Source organism: Gorilla gorilla, chromosome 20, assembly GCF_029281585.2.
Source record: "Gorilla gorilla gorilla isolate KB3781 chromosome 20, NHGRI_mGorGor1-v2.1_pri, whole genome shotgun sequence".
Taxonomy (NCBI): domain Eukaryota; kingdom Metazoa; phylum Chordata; class Mammalia; order Primates; family Hominidae; genus Gorilla; species Gorilla gorilla.
Genome location: NC_073244.2, coordinates 56,478,148 through 56,497,754, shown reverse-complemented (window position 1 = coordinate 56,497,754; position 19,607 = coordinate 56,478,148). Strand labels below are relative to the sequence as shown.

The 19,607-nt window shown below is 55.2% G+C and overlaps 1 protein-coding gene across 2 annotated transcripts in view; it reads right to left on the bottom strand.

Moving 5' to 3' along the window:
- CLPTM1 (CLPTM1 regulator of GABA type A receptor forward trafficking) overlaps positions 1-19,607 on the bottom strand; it is a 35,715-nt gene that overhangs the window by 871 nt on the left and 15,237 nt on the right. For both annotated transcript variants that reach the window (XM_055369710.2, XM_004060938.5), the window contains exons 3-13: positions 19,123-19,246; positions 17,736-17,894; positions 14,883-15,000; positions 7,146-7,231; positions 5,870-5,990; positions 5,024-5,268; positions 4,274-4,367; positions 1,886-2,076; positions 1,526-1,621; positions 1,098-1,233; positions 71-238 (exon numbers count right to left, since the gene is read on the bottom strand). In XM_055369710.2, the coding sequence (XP_055225685.1) occupies positions 71-238; positions 1,098-1,233; positions 1,526-1,621; positions 1,886-2,076; positions 4,274-4,367; positions 5,024-5,268; positions 5,870-5,990; positions 7,146-7,231; positions 14,883-15,000; positions 17,736-17,894; positions 19,123-19,246 (1,538 nt within the window). The remainder of the gene's footprint in view (positions 1-70; positions 239-1,097; positions 1,234-1,525; positions 1,622-1,885; positions 2,077-4,273; positions 4,368-5,023; positions 5,269-5,869; positions 5,991-7,145; positions 7,232-14,882; positions 15,001-17,735; positions 17,895-19,122; positions 19,247-19,607) is intronic.

Genomic DNA, 19,607 nt, shown 5'->3' with positions numbered 1-19,607 from the left:
GACCTGGGCCCTAAAGACTGCCTCAGGGCCCTGTTCCGGTGGGAACCCCCACCTGCCCACCGGGCCTCACCGTCCCGCAGGCAGCCGATCCGGTACATAACGGGCATCTTGATGACAAAGGCGAACAGGTCGTCGATGAATGTGTTGAGGGCCTTGTAGGTGAGCATGCGCCAGGGAAGGTGGGCCACAGACTTGAGCTTGTAGTTGATGAAGAGCTGGGGCGTCATGGTGATGAAGCCTGCAGTGAGAGCACCCATGAGCAGAGGGACGGCCTCTCCCACCTCTCCCCTGTGCACTCTGCACTGGCCATACCAGCCCCCTCACCACTTCCTACACCTGGGCACACTCTACCACTTCCTACACCTGGGCACACGCTACCAGCGGCCTCTGCACTGGTGGGGCCTTCTGTTACATCTGCACAGCTCTCTCCCTGGATATCTGAGGCCTCGGTTTAAATGTCCTGTCCTCAGAGGGGACCCTGGACCCCTATTAATGTGCATCCTCCCACCACTCTGCCCTTCACAGTACTCACTATTGGCTGTGATTCACCTGGTCTTTTGTTTTTTGAGACAGGGTCTCACTCTGTCACCCAGGCTGGAGTGCAGTGGCGTAATCATGGCTCACTGTAGCTTCAACCTCCTGGACTCAAGGGATCCTCCCACCTCAGCCTCCCAGGTAGCTGGGACTACAGGCACGCACCACCATTCCCCAATAATTTCTGTGTTTTTTTGTAGAGATTGGGTCTTGCCAAGTTGCCCAGGCTGGTCACGAATTCCTGGGCTCAAGTGATCCTCCTGCCTCAGCCTCCCAAAGCATTGGGATAACAGGTGTGAGCCACTGCACCTGGCCCTACTTGTTTACTTGTTCCCAAGACACAAAGGCCCCCTGTGAATGAGGACTGAAGCGTACTGTTCATGTCCTCCCTGAAGTCCTCTCTGACCCCAGATGGGGCCATGTGTGCCCTCGGGCCTCCCTATATCCCAGCTCTGCCCACCCTAGGTTGTCCCTGTCTGGGGATGGGTCTGTCTCCTACACTGGGGCTGTGAGCCCTGCCCAGCATGGGGCCTGCTCTCTCCTGGGGCGGCCGGACTGCTCACCGAAGGTCAGCAGGAAGCCGTAGAGCATGCTGAGCACCCAGGAGTACCAGCCCTTGTGCTCCAGGTACAGAAGACTGTAGACGGCATAGCAGCCCAGGAGCGGGAAGAGGATCCAGGACAGGTATCGGAATGCCATCTGTGGGGCCACAGGGTGGGGCTGTCAGCCAGCTCCTCAGCCCTGCCTGGCAGCCCTGCTCCCCGCCCTCACCCACCACACCTGGTCTGGCAGGCCGGGCAGGGGGAATTTCCAGGTAGCCCTGGGGACTCTGGACTCGCCCAGGAAGCAGTTATGGCAGATGGGGGACACAGAGGATGTGGCACAGGCTGTAAAGCATGGGTCCAGCAGACAGATGGCCGGCCCCGGGTGCCTCAGGGATACGTGGGTACCTGGAGACCACCCCCAGGGGCCCACTGTGCAGGACACTCACGTCATCATACACTTTGGTCGAGGACTCGATATACGTGGACTTGTCCTTGAAGGATAGGCGGGGGAAGATTCCTGCCACCCTGTGCTCTCGGTCCAGCTGTGGATGAGGTGGGTGCCATGGTCAGTTGCTACGCTGGCTCCCACCCCACAAGCCAGAACCAGCCCCTGCCCTTCCCCACCGTTCCCAGTTCCCCTGCCCCATGTGTGACCCAAAAAATCCCCTGGTGAGAAAATCCCCTCAGTCCTGGGAGTGAGGCACTTGCTGGGAATCCCCCGGGGGCCAGCTCCAGGGTCCAGCTGGGCCACCCTACCCCCTCCCAACCCCTGCAGCTCCCGAGACAGCATGGCGCCCCAGCCTTACCCGGACGTCCATGACCTTGGTGATCTTCCAGAGGTCGATGAGGACCCCAATGAAGACGCTGACCTGGACCACGAAGTTGGTCTCGTTGTCCAGGATGTAGAGGAGGACCACGAATGACTGAAAAACGCCGAAGAAGACGGAGCGCACGGACAGGCCCTCCAGGGACTGCCGGCTGTTCCAGAACTGGATATCTGTACGCAGGGGGTAGGGGGGAACCAGGAGGCTGAGGAGGTGCTGAGACCCTACTGCAGCTCCCTCAGGTCCCCTTGGCCTGCATCCTCACACCCTGGGGTGGGGCTGGGTCCTCAGGAGGGGTGCTGAACGAGACCCCTCTCTCCCAGAAAGCCTCTCTCATTCATTGGGTGGCCCCCAGAGCACCAGACAGGCGGCACCCCTGGAGCCCTCCCATAGGATGTCAGCACCCAGCACCCCAAGGTGCAGTCCCTTGACAGATGGTGACGGTGACTGGTGCCATGGACAGGGCTCACCACGTGCCAGGTGCTAAGGACTGGTCAGGGAAGCTGCTTCCCTGAGGCCAAACAGCCTGGCATGGCAGAATCTGAAGGGACACAGGGTCTGTGCCGCACCATGGTGCCAGCCCGCCCTCCCTGGGAAGGAAGATCTGTGGCATGCACGTCAAGACCACCTCCTCCAGGCCCCTGCCCTGACACCGGGAAGGAACTGGCTCACAGACATGCTCAGGAAACTGACAAGGGCCCTGGGCTGCAGTCTGGAGCTCCTTCCAGTGCTCCTAGATGCTGCCAAGGATCCATGTCGGCGTGCTCCTCTCTGAGCCCTGGTCTCACCATGGACACCCCTCTCTTGACCCTGCCCGGCTGAGCATCTAACCGCAGCCACAGGAGGCTGAGCCACCACGTCTGTAGCACAGTGGTGGAGCCAGGTCTGCAGTCCTGCAGAGTCAGGGCCAGCTCTGCACTCAGGGAGTGAGGGCTGTGAATTCTGGTCCATCTGCACCCTACCCCATCCCAGAGCTCCCCCACATCCCAGAGCTCTGGCACACTCCACAGCCTCACCCCACCCACCCCTGCCCATCAGACTGACCCCTGTCCCAACTGAGAAGAATGGGTCTGGAGACAAGGTTCTGGTGGGTTCTCGGAGCAGTTGGGCCCAAGCCTCTCCTTAGACCAGGGAGGCCACACAGCACTGGTGCCAAGTGAGGCCTGCGCCCCCTGCTGCATGACACTGGGGAGGACAGCCTTCTTGTGCCTCATTTCTCACTGGACCCCAGCCAAGCCAGCTCCCAGGCAGAAGGGTCCCGTCTCCCAGCGACAGCTGGTAGATGGCTGGCTGGGGTCGGCACCAGCTCCTGTGCCCGTATGACACTGCATTCTTCCAGATGGTAGCTCTCAATAATGGCAAGAGCGTCCTTTTTTTTGGAACAGGGTCTCACTCTGTTGCCTAGGCTGGAGTTCAGTGGTGTGATCATGGCTCACGGCAGCCTTGACCTTTCAGGCCCAAGCCTCCCAAGTAGCTGAGACCATAGGCACGCGCTGCCATGCCCAGCTAATTCTTAAAAAAAATTGTGTAGAAACGAATCTCGCTTTGTTGCCCAGGCTGGTCTCAAACTCCTGGGCTTGGGCGATCCTACCACCTTGGCCTCCCAAAGTGCTGGGATTACAGGCGAGAGCCACCGCCAGGCCGGCAATAGCATCTTAATACCAGGAATACTACTACTCATTCCTCTTGCCGCCTGCGGGAGCTACAGGGCCGCAGGCCACTCCTTCAGACTGGGGTGCTCTGGGCAAGGAAGAAGTGGCCTGCAGGGCCTAGAAGATGAGAGTTGGGGCTGGAACCATCTGCCCCTTAGGAATTGTGTGACTGGGCAAGTGACATCCCTGAGCCTCTGGCTCCCATAGGGCTCAAGGAGCTACTGGGGAGGGTACCCAGGACAGTGCCTGGCATGTGGCTGCTTCTCCTCAAACGCTGGCCATCAGTATGGTCAGCCTTAGAACCTAGGGACCTTTGGGGGACAGTGCTCCTCCTTCCCACTAAGGCAGGCCCCGTCCACTCAGCCCTAAGCGGCCTCCCGCAGCAGGCAGCCTGCCGGGCAGGGTGGCGGGAGCAGCTCCGGGGCTTCCCTGCTCTTGGCTCTGGAGTTCCCCAGCCCTGCTTCCTGGCAGTATTGGCCTGGCCTCTGCCCCACCAGCGGGCCAGCCCCTCCCTCAGCTCCACACCCAGTGGGTGGGAATTTCTGGGTTGGGAGTTTTGGGGCCACTGCCCCTCCCCAGCTCACTAGGCCTCTGGAGAGTGGGGCTGAGAGACCCCAGGCAGGGGGAGGACATGTGGGGAGGGAGGGGAGGAGGAAGGGGGCAGGTCCCGTCCCCCACCCTGCAAAGACTCTCACTAGCCCTGGGGTCCCGTTCCTACCATTCTTGAAGGCCAGGAACTCGAAGACACTGTGAACGATAGACACGATGATGGTGAGCGCCAGCAGGTAGGGGTTGGTCTCCAGCAGGGCCACCTGCAGGGGACACTTGTGAGCACAGCCTGTCCCCACCCAGGAGCACCTTCACTAGCTTTTGTCCCGAGGGCTGCCCCTGGGGCCGCCTGTAGAGGGAGGTTGAAGGTGGGCCAGCCAGGAGGAGACTGGGTCAGAGATGGGCAGATGGGGAGAGAGAGGAGGGTGACTCACAAAGACAGAAGAGACGGGGAGATGGCACTAGGGGAAGAGGCAGAGGCCAAGGGAGTGCTGCAGGGAGTGGGTGAAGGGACACTGGGAGCCAGGAGCAGAGACCCAACAGTGACGACAGCCCAGGAGGCAAAGCCGAGCCTCACGCCACAGACACAGGCTGACATTTCAGGACCCAGTGAGATGGCAGAGACACAGATTTGGAGCCAGGGCCAGGGACACAAGGTCTGGGACAGAAGGAGGAAGGGACGGGTCTGGACCCAAAGGGTCCAACAGAACAGCCTGGGGAGAGGACCCCCAGTCATCTAGGGCTGGAGGGCTGGGTGCCCACTTCCTTTCACTGTGGAGAAGGGACCTGGGAGGTTGTGAAACTGTGGGCAGAGGAGCACCAGGCGGGAGGTCCCACAGCCCAGGCCTGGCGCACTTCCTCTTGGCCTCTTGCGCCCAGGAAGGCACCGGGAAGTCCTGCCCACCCCGGCCACACTCACCTTCACCGAGTCCTGCTCCTCATCTGACTGCTCGTACAACTCATCGCCCAGGAAGTTCCAGGGCGACTTGGTGCTCTGGGCAGCATAGAGCTGCCAGCGCCAAAGCGAGAGCGGGCAGAAGGAGACGCGGAGCGGCAGGCTGGCCAGGCTCTCGTTGATGGGGTAGTAGTCCTTCTGCAGGTTCCAGTAGTCATTGAAGTAGATGATGGGATAGTAGTCACCGCTCACGGCGTCAAACTTCACATCTGCAGCACGTGGGGCAGGGGCACCGTTTGGCCCGGGCAGGAGGCCAGGGTACCCGCAGGCCTCAGATGTCTGGAGAGACCCAACAGGGCCCCTCTACAGAGACTGGAGGACAGGGGACATTTCTAGGCCACACCATGAGGAGCTAAAGGGCGCCTTGACCTCAGCAGAGGGGACTGGGGCAAAGGTCAGGCAGGTCCCCACTGAAGGGGGCAGCTGTGGCGGAGCTCCAGCCCACGGCTGCCCCGTGGGTGACCATGTAACCCAGTTTTATAAAATAAGCCAGAAATTGTGCTTTTAAGTGATACTGCCTCAATTTCAAAAGCTGGCAAGTGATAGACATTTTTTGAAAACAGTTTGTGGGCTGGATGGCACTTGATTGCGGACCGATGCTGGCGTGTGGAAGTCAGTCCTGGGGTCCCCTGGGGTGGTGGTGTGGGAGAGGGAGAGGACATGGGAAGGGGATAGGACAGGGTGGGAGCTTGGGAGGGTGGAGCTCTGGAAAGCTCTCTCAGGGGGACAGGGCCAGGAGAAGACAAGGAGATGGACCCCGAGCACCCTCTCAGAGGCTCTGCAGGCAGCTGGCAGGGCTGGGGAGCTTACATTGATCCAGGGGAGGGGGCACACTGCCCTTCACCCACGGCGTGTGGTCGTCCACGATGTTGATGGTGATGTTGGGGTGCCAATGGGAGATCACCTCCACAGGCCCATAGTCCTCAGCTCTCTGAGGCAACATGGGGGGAAGGACCTCAGAGGCAGGTGGAGGTGCTCAGGGACTATCACTCTCTGTACACTTCCTCCCCAGGGTTCCCGTGAAAATCTTAATCTTTGCTTTCTTTTTTTTTTGAGATGGGGTCTCACTATGCTGCCCAAGCTGGTCTCGAATTCCTGGGCTCAAGCACGATCCTCCCACCTCAGCCTCCCAAAGTGCTGGGATTAGAGGCGTGAGCCACCATGGACAGCTTCTTTTCTTTCTTTCTTTTTTCTCTTTTTTGGAAGAGATGGGGTCTCACTATGCTGCCTGGGCTGATCTTGAACTTCCGGGCTCAAGTGATCCTTCTGCTTCGGCCTCCCAAAATGCTGGGAAAACAGGCATGAGCCATCTCCCCTGACAACCCTGGCAGCAGAATATCAGCCACCACAGCAACTGCTGGCAGAGGGCTCTCCTCCGTAGGCTTAGAGATTCCGCCACCCAGGACCCTTCCGGCCACCGACAGGATCCTCCCACCCCACATGTAGAAAACCGAGGTAGAGGTAGAGGCAGGGCTGGCATCCTAGGCCAGGCTGCGAAGCCCAGCCTCATGACAGCAGGCTCCACACACTCTTGCACGGTGGCCTCACCTCCATGAGCAGGGACCACCCCCCCCACACAGGACCACCATCAGAGAGAGGAAGTCTCTTAGTGCCCACTGCAGGTTAACCACAGATTAACTGCCCGGCTCCCCAGCCCACCAGGAGTGACAGCAACTATTAATCCTGCAGTTCCTACTAAAGCCATATTCTCGTGTGTGTGCTTGGAGCCAGGCTGAGCTTGGGCTCTGGGGCCTGGCTGTGTGGGTGAGAGTCCCTGGCCTGCCACTTCCTGGCTGTGAGCCTGAGCAAGTGTCCTCATGTGAGAATGGGACTGTGATGTAGACCCCTCCCAGGCTGGCGAGAGGCTCAGGTAACCTTGTCTGGGATCCTCCTCACTCCCTGAAAGACAGCTGCCTCCTGACCCCATTTCCCAGAGGAGGAGCCCAGTGCTCAGGGAGGGGAGGTGGCGTGACTGAGCCGGCACGGTGGTTCAGTGGTGGTGACAGATGACAGCCCCAGTGGTCTGGGATGAGCTGTGAATGGCCTGGCTTGGTCCCTATAGGCCCTGACAACCCTGCCCGTTTACCTTGATCATTTCTGGGTCCGCTTCTGTCTCTCCTGTCAGCAGGTTCTTAGTTTTCTGAAATCGTCTGCGCTTGTATTTGTTGATCACTGTGGTTGGGAGGTGGGAAAGGAGGGGACGTGAGACCTGCCGGCACCTGCAGCCTCCAGAGCCCGGACCCCTGCCCACCAGCAACGGCTCACGGTCTCCTGGCATCCACCTTGCACTCACCTGCTGAGATCAATGTGACCTGGAATGCCAGAACTGCCTCCCCAAATCTCAACCAATCCCAATTCCTCATGATCATGGGGACGCCACCATCACCAAATGCCCCAGGCAGAAACCCCAGCTCAGTAGGGCACTGTAATCCCAGCACTTTGGGAGGCTGGGGCGGGCAGATCCCCTGAGGTCAGGAGTTAGAGACCAGCCTGGCCAGCATGGTGAAACCCCCGTCTCTAATAAAAATACAAAAATCAGCCGGATGTGGTGGCGGGTGCCTGTAATCCCAGCTACTCGGAAGGCTGAGGCAGAAGAATCGCTTGAACTAGGGAGGTGGAGGTTACAGGAAGCTGAGATCGCGCTGTTGCACTCCAGCCTGGGCAAGAAGAGCGAAACTCCGTTTCAAAAAGAAAAAGAAAAAAACAAACAAATAAATACAAACAAGTGACTGATCATGGCATCCCACAGCTTTGGAACCCCAGACACTCACCGTAGCCCCGGTGACCTCTCAACCCTCACCACCTTCCACTTCTCAAACATGCCAACCCGGGGCCTTCAGGCGTGCTGCCCCGTGTCCCAGGAACCCATGCCCTGGCACAATCTTCATGGCCTGGCTCCTCAGTGGCATTCAAGTCCCTGGCAGAATGTCCTTCTTCCACAGGGCTTCCCTGGCCACCCCACTGAATGAGCCTATGTAGTCATTCTCCTGCCAGCTTGTTTCCTTCACAACATTTCACCACTATCCAAAACCACTTAGCCAGTGGTTTACCTGCCTGCTGTCTGTCCCTGCAACCAGTCTGCAAACTCTGTGCGGAAATGCAAGTAGGGGCAGGGCCTGTTTGAACACACATGGGGCGCCTGCACAGGCTCGGTGATGACCAGTTGAATACATGACTATAAAGAGGCAGCAGACAGTTCCAAAAAAGGCCTGAAGCCACCAACATGAGAAACCAAGATGAGAAACACTTTGAGGCTGTGAATCCCCAGCCAGGAGTTGGCCTCACTTCCTCTCGCAGAGGCCCGGTTGGCCACAGGCCCCCTGCCATGTTGTCCCGAATGCTGCCGGGGAGGAAAGGGCTTGTGCGTGCCCACGCTCCATCTCCCAACCTCTGCCCTGGCCTGGGGATGTTTCTGTTTTTTTTTCTGGAGACAGAGTCTCGCTCTGTCACCCAGGCTAGAGTGCAGTGGCACAATCTCGGCTTACTGCAACCTCCGCCTCCTGGGTTCAAGCAATTCTCCTGCCTCAGCCTCCCAAGTGGCTGGGATTACAGGCGTGTGCCACCACGCTCTGCTAATTTTTTGTATTTTTAGTAAAGACAGGGTTTCACTGTGTTAGCCAGGATTGTCTCAATCCTGACCTCGTGATCTGCCCACCTTGGCCTCCCAAAGTGCTGGGATTACAGGTGTGAGCTGCCGCACCTGGCCCAAAAAGAAGCTAAGTATTTTTCTTTTTTCTTTCTTTCTTTTTTTTTTTTTTGAGACAGAGTCTCGCTCTGTCATCCAAGCTGCAGTGCAGTGGTGTGATCTTGGCTCACTGCAACCTCCGACCCCCAGGTTCCAGCTATTCTCCCACCTCAGCCTCCTGGGTAGCTGGGACTACAGGCGTGCACCACCACGCCTGGCTAATTTTGTATTTTTAGAGAGACAGGGTGTCACCATGTTGCCCAGGCTGGTCTCAATCTCCTGGCCTCGTGATCTGCCCACCTCAGTCTCCCAAAGTGCTGGGATGACAGGTGTGAGCCACTGAGCCCAGGGACTTTTCAGCTCTTCCTTATGCTATGAAGGAAAACTCAGTCTGCCCTCCCTCAACTATCTATCCTGCCCCCTGGGGCCAGGGAGAGACAGGGAAAGGGGAAAGAGACCTGGCCAACAGCGGGGGCTCTGGGGGCAATCTTGGCTCTGAATCCTACAAGCTAAGGGATGCTGGTGAGTGATGTCACTTCCCTAAAGAAGGAAGAAAAGCCTCACCACTTCTTGGCCCAGGGCCTACTGCTTATTAGCAGAAACGTCATCCTCATTTTTTTTTTTTTTTTTTGAGATGGAGTCTCACTCTGTTGCCCAGGCTAGAGAGCAGTGGCACGACTTCAGCTCACTGTAACCTCTGCCTCCTAGGTTCAAGCAATTCTCCTGCCTCAGCCTCCCGAGTAGCCGGGATTACAGGCATCCACCACCATGACCAGCAATTTTTGTATTTTTAGTAGAGATGGAGTTTAACCATGTTGGCCAGGCTGGTCTCAAATTCTAACCTCAAGTGATCCACCTGCCTCGGCCTCTCGAATTGCTGGGACTACAGGCTTGAGCCACCTGGCCAATCCTCATCATTTCTATGATTATTAAATCATTGGGGATCTTCCTCCTGTGTCCAGGGGGAGAAACCAACACTCAAGGGTTGACTTGGAGAAAATTCCAGGGGGACATGCCCCAATCGTGTCCACACCTGACAGAGACTGTCCAGGGAAGGGAGAGCCCCAGAGGGCAGCGCTGCCTAGTGGAGGGGGAGGCACAGGGGAGAGAGGCTTTGGCTCAGGCAAAGAACACATTCTGCAGCTTGGAGGCATCCAGACCGGATGCACCATCCAGTATCAGGGTTGCTGACCACATGCAGCTACTGGGCACTGCAAATATGGCTGGTCCAAACCAAGAAGTGCTATGATATAAAACACATGCTAGACCCCCTTTTTTTTTTTTTTTTGACATAGTCTCGCTCTGTCGCCCAGACTAGAGTGCAATGGCACGATTTCAGCTCACTGTAACCTCTGCCTTCTGGGTTCAAGTGATTCTCCTGCCTCAGCCTCCCGAGTAGATGGAATTACAAGCATTAGCCACCATGCCCGCCTAATTTTTGTATTTTTAGTATAGCTGGAGTTTCATTATGTTGGCCAGGCTGGTCTCAAACTCCTGGCCTCAAGTGATCCACCTGCCTCAACCTCCCAAAGTGCTGGGATTACAGACGTGAGCCACCGTGCCCAGTCACACACACTAGATTCTGAAAACTGACACAAGGGGAAAAAAAATGTAAAATATCTCACTTTTTATACTGATCATATGTTGAAACGAGAATATGTTGAGCTCAATTAAACTATTATTGATATTAATCTCATGGTTTTTCTTTACCTTTTTATTTATTTATTTGTGAGACAGGGTCTCCTTTTGTTATCCAGGCTAGAGTGCAGTGGTGTGATCACTGCAGCCTCAACCTCCTGGGCTTGGGTGATCCTCCTACCTCAGGCTCCCGAGTAGCTGGGATTACAGGCATGTGCCACCATGCCTGGCTAATTTTTGTATTTTTATTAGGGGGGGGTTTTGCCATGTTGCCCAGGCTGGTCTCGAACTCCTAGGCTCAAGCAATCCTCTAGCCTTGGCCTCCCAAAGTGCTGGGATTACAGGTATGAGCCATCACGGCCCTGGCCTTACCTTTTTATTATTTTATTTATATTTCTTTTTGAGACAGGGTCTCGCTTTGTTGCTCAGGCTGAAGTGCAGTGACCTGATCACAGCTCACTGCAGCCTTGACCTCCTGGACTCAAATGATCCTTCTACCTGAGCCTCCTGAGTCGGAGGACACTACAGGTTGCGCACCACCATATCTGGCTAATTTAAAAAAATTTTTTGGCTCATGCCTGTAATCCCAACACTTTGGGAGGCCAAGGCAGGTGGGTCCCCTGAGGTCGGGAGTTCGAGACCAGCCTGACCAACATGGAGAAACCCTATCTCTACTATAAATACAAAATTAGCTGGGCGTGGTGACACATGCCTGTAATCCCAGCTACTCGGGAGGCTGAGGCAGAATTGCTTGAACCTGGGAGGTGGAGGCTGTGGCGAGCCAAGATCATGCCACTGCACTCCAGCCTGGGCAACAAGAGTGAAACTCTGTCTCAAAAAAATAAAAAATAAAATAGGCCAGGCGCGCTGGCTCATGCCTGTAATCCCAGTGCTTTGGGAGGCCGAGGCGGGTGGATTACGAGGTCAGGAGATCGAGACCATCCTGGCTAACACGGTGAAACCCGGTCTCTACTAAAAATACAAAAAAACCATTAGCCGGGCGTGGTGGCGGGCGCCTGTAGTCCCAGCTACTCAGGAGGCTGAGGCAGGAGAATGGCGTGAACTCGGGAGGCAGAGCTTGCAGTGAGCCGAGATTGCACCACTGTACTCCAGCCTGGGCAACAGAGCAAGACTCCATCTCAAAAAAAAATAATAATAAATAAATAAAATGAAATAAAATAAATAAAATTAAAAAAAATTTTTTTTGTAGAGATGAGGTCTCCCTATGTTGCCAGGGCTGGCCTCAAACTCCTGGGCTCAAGCGATCCTCTGACTTTGGCCTCCCAAAGTGCTGGGACTGCAGGCATGAGCCACCGTGCCTGGCCTCTCTTTACCTTTTTACTCTTTAGTCTTTTTCTATTGGAAAAATTTTAATGCCTTCTCTGGCTCACATCCTATCTCCATGGGATGGAGCTGCTCTAGAATACTGATTATTGGCCTCTTGGGGAGAAAAGGGGCTTTTCTTTTTTTTTTTGAGATGGAGTCTTGCTCTGTCGCCCAGGCTAGAGTACAGTGGCACGATCTTGGCTCACTGCAATCTCTGCCTCCGGGGTCCAAGAGATTCTCCCACCTCAGCTTCCCGAGTAGCTGGGATTACAGGCATGTGCCACCATGCCCAGCTAAGTTTTGTATTTTTAGTAGAGACAGGGTTTCACCATGTTGGCCAGGCTGGTCTCGAAGTCCTGACCTCAAGTGATCTGCTCACCTTGGCTTCCCAAAGTGCTGGGTTTCCAGGCATGAGCCACCACAACCAGCCAAAAGGGGGCTTTTCTGAACTCACAATCTCCTTCACCCTGGAGTTGGTGGGTGGCTCACTCCAAGTCCTTCTATGTCCCTGCTTTGAGGGTCCCAGCTCCAGGGCTGGGGAGGGAGGCCTGGATGATCCTAGTATGCTTTTCAGGTTCACTGTCTGCAGATTCTATTTTACAGACCAGACTGACTGTGAATAAACCTCACCACACAGTGACATGGATCACATTCACCAAAGACAAAACCGCAGAAAATACTGGCATCGATTTGGGTCAACGGGATGATTAGGTGATCGTCAAATGGGGTACAAGAATAGGGTGAAGAGCCACCCACCTGGGTCACCTTCAGAGCGACCTCTGAAGCATCGGGCATTTTAGCCCAGACCCCTGACGTATCCCCCTGCAGGGAAACATCTGTGAGACCAACCCTGTAGGTCACAACCCCTCAAGCCACTTCTGCCTGGTTCTCCAAAGATCTCACCACATGGATGTCAGCCGGGTGGGACATATCAACGCAGCACATTCTGCAGACACACTCACTCAGAAAGGGGCTCAACTAACTCCAGTAGACCTTTCCAAGTCATTTCTAGGGACCCACATAGAGTCAACTTTTCATTTCATCCAGTATAGGTGATAAAAAAAAATTACCATCCTTCAGGATATTTTTATACTAAAAGAAGTAGATAAGACCTAACTCATACAAATAGAATTCCGTCTGTTGCTGCGCCACCCAAAACCAGCCAGATGGATCTTAACCAAATCCACAGGGAATGTCTGGAATAGTCCTCAATAAAGTGAAAGCTAGGTGGAGTACACAGAACTCCCGTTAGAAGAATGGAGGGCTTTCTGAGGAAGCCATTCTCCAGCTCCGCTCAAACAGGTACAGCAAGAGATTTCTACAGCTGCCCATCAGGAGACAGAGGACTCAGGGAAAAAGCTCACAGAGAACCAAGCAAGGCTGGGTATGGCAGCTCACACCTGTAATCCCAGCACTTTGGGAGGCCGAGGCAGACGGATCACTTGAGGTCAGGAGTTTGAGACCAGCCTGGCCAACATGGCGAAACCCCGTCTCTACTAAAAATACAAAAACTAGCTGGGCGTAGTGGCGTGTGCCTGTAGTCCCAGCTATTTTGGAAGCTAAGGTGGGAGAATCGCTTGAACTTGGGAGGTGGAAATTGTGGTGAGCTGAGATAGTCCACTGCACTCCAGCCTGGGCGACATAGTGAGACCCTGTCTCAAAAAAAAAAAAAAAGAGCCAGGCAAGCAGAAAGATGACAATTATTAACCTCTCGAAAACAAGAGGACGGACAATGCTATGGTTTGAATGTTTGTCCTGGCCAAAACTCATGCTGATTCTCCCACCTCAGCCTCCCAAGTAGCTGGGACTACTGATGTACTCTAGTACTCCCCACTCCCAGTGAAACTTAATCCCCAATGTGCCAGTACTGAGAGATGAGGCTTTTAAGAGGTGACTGGGTCATGGGGACCCTCCCCTCAGGAACTGATTAACCCATTCATGGATTAGTGGTTTAATGGATTAATGAGTTATCATGGGAGTAGAAGTGGTAGTCTTATTTTTTATTACTATTGTTTTTTCAGAGACGTGGACTTGCTCTGTCACCCAGGCTGGAATGCCGTAGTGCAATCACAGCTCACTGCATCCTCGACCTCCCAGGTTCAAGCGATCCTCCCACCTCAGCCTCCCATGTAGCTGGAACCACAGGTGCTCACCACCAATTTTTTGTAGTGACGAAGTCTCACTACGTTGCCCACACTGTTCTTTGAATTTTATCTATTTTTTTTTTTTTGAGACGGAGTCTTGCTCTGTCACCAGGCTGGAGTGCAATGGCGTGATCTCAGCTCAATGCAACCTCCGCCTCCTGGATTCAAGCGATTTTCCTGCCTCAGCCTCCCGAGTAGCTGGGACTACAGGCGCATGCTACTACACCCAGCTAATTTTTGTATTTTTAGTACAGACGGGGTTTCACCGTGTTGGCCAGGATGGTCTCTATCATCTTGACCTTGTGATCCACCCGCCTCGGCCTCCCAAAGTCCTGGGATTACAGGCGTGAGCCACTGTGCCCGGCCTCTATCTATCTTTTTGAGACAGGTTCTCGGTCTGTCACCCAGGCTGGAGTGCAGTGGTGTGATTCTGGCTCACTGCAACCTCCACCTCCTGGGCTCAAGCGATCCTCCCACCTCAGCCTCCTGAGCAGCTGGGACTACAGGCACACGCCCAGCTAGTTTTTGTGTCTTTTTTGGTAGAGACAGGGTTTTGCCATGTTTCCCAGGCTGGTCTCAAACTCCTGGGCTCAAGCAATCTGCCCACCTTGTCTCCCAAAGTGCTAGGATTACAGGCATGAACCACTGCACCCAGCCCACAAATTATTTTTGAGTGTCTACTTCTATCAGGCCCCTACTGTGCACAAGTCAACCCTGGCCCTTCCCCCTTGGTGAAGGACGTCTCCTCCTCTCCAAGAGTCCCTGTCTCCAGCTGCTTTTTCTGGCCAATTTCTCTCTGGTCCCTGAGCCTCCGTGGGTCTCCCTTCCTCCGTGGGTATCCCTGCTTAGTGTCCACAGGGCTCATTCAGGCTGGGTGGGGCTTGAGCCTGCCCTGCCAATCCCACCCTCTTTGAGCACAGGCTTCCTGCCTGCCCTCCTGGACTTGGGATTCGTCCGCCACATTAGCCTGGGGGCTCCCAGGATGCTGGCCCCCTGGACAGTGGGTCCTGGCTGCAGGGGAGCGACTTACTCCGGGACATGTGGACTGTGGCAAGCCGGCGGTACAGGGCCTTCTGCCGGGGGTCTGGGTGGAAGCCACTCTTGGTGAAGTAAACGTGGATGTAGATGGAGCCGTTCTGCTGGACGCTCTGCAAAAGACGGAAGGTCAGGTGGGCAGGCTGGGCAACTGGGGTGAGGGAAACGTTAAAGCCCTGCCTGGCACCCATCCGCAGCAGTTTCCTCCCCCTCAACTCTCTGGCCATTTACTGAGTACTCAGGGTGGGGCATGTAGCTGGGTGGCAGAGAGGTAAATGCTGGAGTCAGAGAGACTCAGACGCCCGCTCTACCTGCCATGGCCGTGTGAGCTCAGCTTCTCTCTGAGCCTCAGGGCCCCACCTAAAGGATGCGAGGTTCCCACAGCACTGACCCGAGGGCACCACTGCAGGGACTACCTGGAGCACTGGCACGCAGCTCAGTCAACGAGCTCTCGTTAAGCTCACTCAACAGGAAGAAGCAGCTGACCGACATGGAGCTCCTACTATGGGCCAGACCCTGCCCTGGGCACTTCAGACAATAGCTTCCTCATCTAATGAGTTAACACACATATAACATGTCAACCTTATGCAATGGGTCATGTTACCACCCCATTTTGCAGATGAGGCAAACGGGGCTCATGCCAAGGGGTCACACAGTGTGTGGCAAGTACGCAGATGGAAACCCAGTCTGTGGGCTCCTGGGTGCTACTCCCTGCTACCTCCAGCTGGCCCCTCTCTGCCCAAGTCTTCCTCATTATCTCATCAAGTCTCCTTGCCTCCCAGGGAAGGGGGACTATTCTCACTTGATCCAGATGAGGAAACTGAGGCTTCAAGAAGGGAGGCAAGTTGTCCAGGGGCACTGGGTGGAGACAAAGGCGAGCACTGAACCTCTCTGATCCTTGTGCAGAGCTCGAATTCAGTTGGCCACATTGTGTTCTCCTCACTCTCCTATCTTTTTTAGAGATGGGGTCTTCCTGTGTTGCCCAGGCTGGAGTGCACTGGCTGTTTGCAGTTGCGATCATGGCACGCTACAGTCTTAAACTCCTGGGCTCTAGCCATTCTCCCACCTCAGCCTCCTGAGTAGCTGTGCCTACAGGCACATGCCACTGTGCCCAGCTCTCCTGCCTTTTAAGCCCACTCAGACCCCACCCTGAAGCTTCGACTTAGATCCAAGCCCTTGGAAGCAGATCCCCCTGCTGGGCCTGCCAGGCCCTGGTCCTTCCTTGGATCTCATGGCAAGGCCTGGGGGCTGGGCTTGAGGTCTCTGTGGGAGTCACCTCTCAGTGCAGGTCAGAAAGTCCAGCCAGGTGGGGTGGTTCATGCCTGTAATTCCAGCACTTTGAGAGGCTGAGGTGAGAGGATCGCTTGAGCAGAGGAGTTTGAGACCAGCCTAGGAAACATGTTGAGACCCCATCTCTACAAAAAATTAGCTGGGCATGGTGGTGCATGCCTGTTGTCCCAGCTACTTGGGAGGCTGAGGTGAAAAGATTGCTTGAGCCCAGGAGGTTGTGGCTGCAGTGAGCTGTAATTGCACCACTGCACTTCAGCCTAGGCAACAGAGCAAGACCCCATCTCAAAAAGAAAAGAATGATGGCTGGGCGCAGTGTCTCACGCCTGCAATCCCAGCACTTTGGGAGACCAAGGTAGGTGGATCACTTGAGGTCAGGAGTTCAAGGCCAACCTGGCCAACATAGTGAAACCTTGTCTCTACTAAAAAATAAAAAAATTAGCTGGGTGTGATCATGTGTGCCTTAGTCCCAGCTACTCAGGAGGCTGGCACATGAGAATCGCTTGAACCTGGGAGGTGAAGTTGCAGTGAGCCAAGGTTGCGCCACTGCCCTCCAGACTGGGTGACAGAGCGAGACGCTGTCTCCAAAAAAAAAAAAAAAAACGAATGACTGTGTCCACATTCTGCTTCTAGCTACCCAGACAGAAATAGAACAGAAATGTGCCCTCCACCCCAAAGCTGAGAAGGCCTGCTGGGGAGAAAGGAATGAGGGCAGCTGTCTTGGACTCAGCCGAAGAAGGCCTCAAAGAGAGATGTCCCTTTCACTCGTTCAATACTTGTTGATTCTGCACCCAGCCCCACGTTGGGCAGTGCTGGGGACATGGAAATGATCTAGGCAGCCCCAGCCTTATTATCACAAGGCTCACAGTCCCATGCAGGAGTCCCAATGAGGCCCCAGAATGGGCTGGGATGGGGAAGCCCAGCAGGTGTGAGAACCCAGAGAGGGTGCTTAACCAAGCCTGAGTGCTCTGTGAGTCAGGCAGGGCTTCCTGGAGGAGGCTGGATTTGAGCCTAGGGCTGCGAGAGTCCACAGCCGTAGAGCCTGAGTCTGAATCTCTCATGCGATGTGGCCTTGGGTAAATCACTTTCCTTCTCTCTGTCTCAGTTTCCTCACATGTTAAATGAGAATAATAACAGTTCCTGCTTCACAGGGTTGCCGGGAAATTTCCATGAGTCAGCCTAGCTTAGTACCCTGCACTTAGCTCAATCAACATTAACTAATATTATTTTGAAACGGGGCTGCCTGATAAACTGGTGATAGGCAAACATCCTCAAGGACAATTACTAATCTTTCACCAGTTTAAAGTGGAGGCCTGCACAACCTTAGAGGTAGCTGGGAGGGTCCCAGGCCAATTCCACCCCTATCTACCTTTTTCAGGTAGGGGAAAGTGAAGCCCAGAGACCTCAGGGACTGGCCTGTGGTCACAGACCATGTGAGCCCAGGGAAGGGCCAAGCCTGGAGCCCGAACTCCACATGCTCTCAGCAAGGAGCGGACTGGAGGAAAGGTCCTTCAGTGCCAGTCAAGCAGCCATGGGGCCAGAAACCAAGAGCTGCCCCCACCTGTGGGATATCGAGCTCAGCAAAGTGCTCGTAGCAGCCGTCTGAGTTCTCGCCGCTAGTCCAGTCGCCATACACAAGATCGTGCTGTTCCCAGAAGAGTGCCGACGTGGCGTTGAAGTCTGTAAAGTGCTCGTGCTCTGAGATGTACACATGCAGGTTCTGTTAAGACAGGAAGGGAACAGAGCTCAGGCCTGCTCTTCAGAGCCTCTGCAGGCTGGCTAAAGAGCTATGGCAGCGGTCAGCACACTCAGAGGAACAGTAATTATGGAGGGCAGGGGAGAGGAGAGAGGAAGAGCAGCAGAGAGGACATATTTTCTCTTTTCTCATACCACCATGTTTGTCCTGGTCTGAGCCTGTGAAGTCAACGAACAAAGAACACTTGGAGACTGGCCAGCCTGCCAATTAGAATTTAGGGGTAGGAAGGGGCAGGAGCTCCCTGAATGATCTCCTGCCCTCGTGGCGGCAGGGCCTTCCTGGTCAGAGCTCTGCAGGCTTATGGACGAAGCAGTCCAGAGCTACAAAAGCACTGTGAGCCACCGGGCATGGTGGCTCACGCCTGTGATCCCAGCACGTTGGGAGGCCAAGGCGGGTAGACCACTTGAGGTCAGGAGTTCGAGACCAGCCTGGCCAAAAAGGTAAAACCCCATCTCTACTAAAAATACAAAAAATTAGCTGGACGTGGTGGGACATGCCTGTAATCCCAGCTACTCGTGAGGCTGAGGCAGGAGGATCACTGGAGCCCGGGAGGCAGAGGTTGCAGTGAGCTAAGATTATGCCACTGCACTCTAGCCTGGGCGGCAGAGTGAGACTCCATCTCAAAAAAAAAAAAAAAAAAACCCACTGTGACCCAACAAGAACTTCCTCCTTTCTCAAGCCCCAATGGCCACGTTTGCTCAGAAAAGCCTAGACTGACAGGTCTAAATGCTTTTGCTCTGGAGGCTCCTGAAGCCCTGCCCTCCCTGTGTCCAAGCCCACTGTGGAAGTGCAGGTCTCCTCTCCTTCCGGGCCCACCTCCTGTCAGCCTCTGCTGGCTCCCTGCCCTCCCCACCTCTCACACTCTCTCCCTTGCACATCTCCCTCTGCAACCCTGAAAGGCTGAACATACTTTTGAAATATAACATCCAAAGACCCTGATTTAGCCTATTTTAACCAAATGAATTTGCTTTTTCTTTTGGGTGACACAGGTTTCATGTGCTGGGGATGGACCCAGGTGACAGAGGTCTCACATGCTGGGGATGGGCCCAGAGTTCCTCAACCCTGGACATGTTTTCCTAGACCTGCCAGTGAGCAAGGACCTGGTCTGTCCCGACTGCTGACATCACTCCTCCACATGCCACCCCTCCACACCCCATCACCTCCCAAATCTGCCCTACCACCCGGCAGTTACCATTAAAGTGTCTTTGGGGAACAGGTTGCGGCTGGCGACGCGTGGGGCTCCTCCGGGGCCCGCCTGGTCCTGAGGGGCCGGCCCTCGGCGGAACCAGCTGCTGATGGCCCAGATGATGAAGATCCTGAGGAGAGAAGCAGCAAGGTGGTGAGTCCCCAAGCCTTGCTCTCCGCCATAGACCCGCCTGACTTCCTTCTGACTTAGCACATGCTGGCGCCTGACCTGGGGCTAGTGACCAAGTCAGGGAGGCCCTGAGAAGGTAGTCACAGGGCTGGCAAGGAGATAAGATGTCCCTAAAGACCACATCTGGGGAGGGAGCCCAGATGCCACCGTTTGCCAGTGTGTGGGGGTAGCTGGCACTGCCCTGGTCTGCATGCAGACCCTTGACTCTAAATCCTCCAGGAGCTCCTGGTGACCACAGGGCTGCAGGGGCTGACTCTTGAAACCTCAGACTGGGAAACCTGCCATCCAGCCCCCTGGGATCC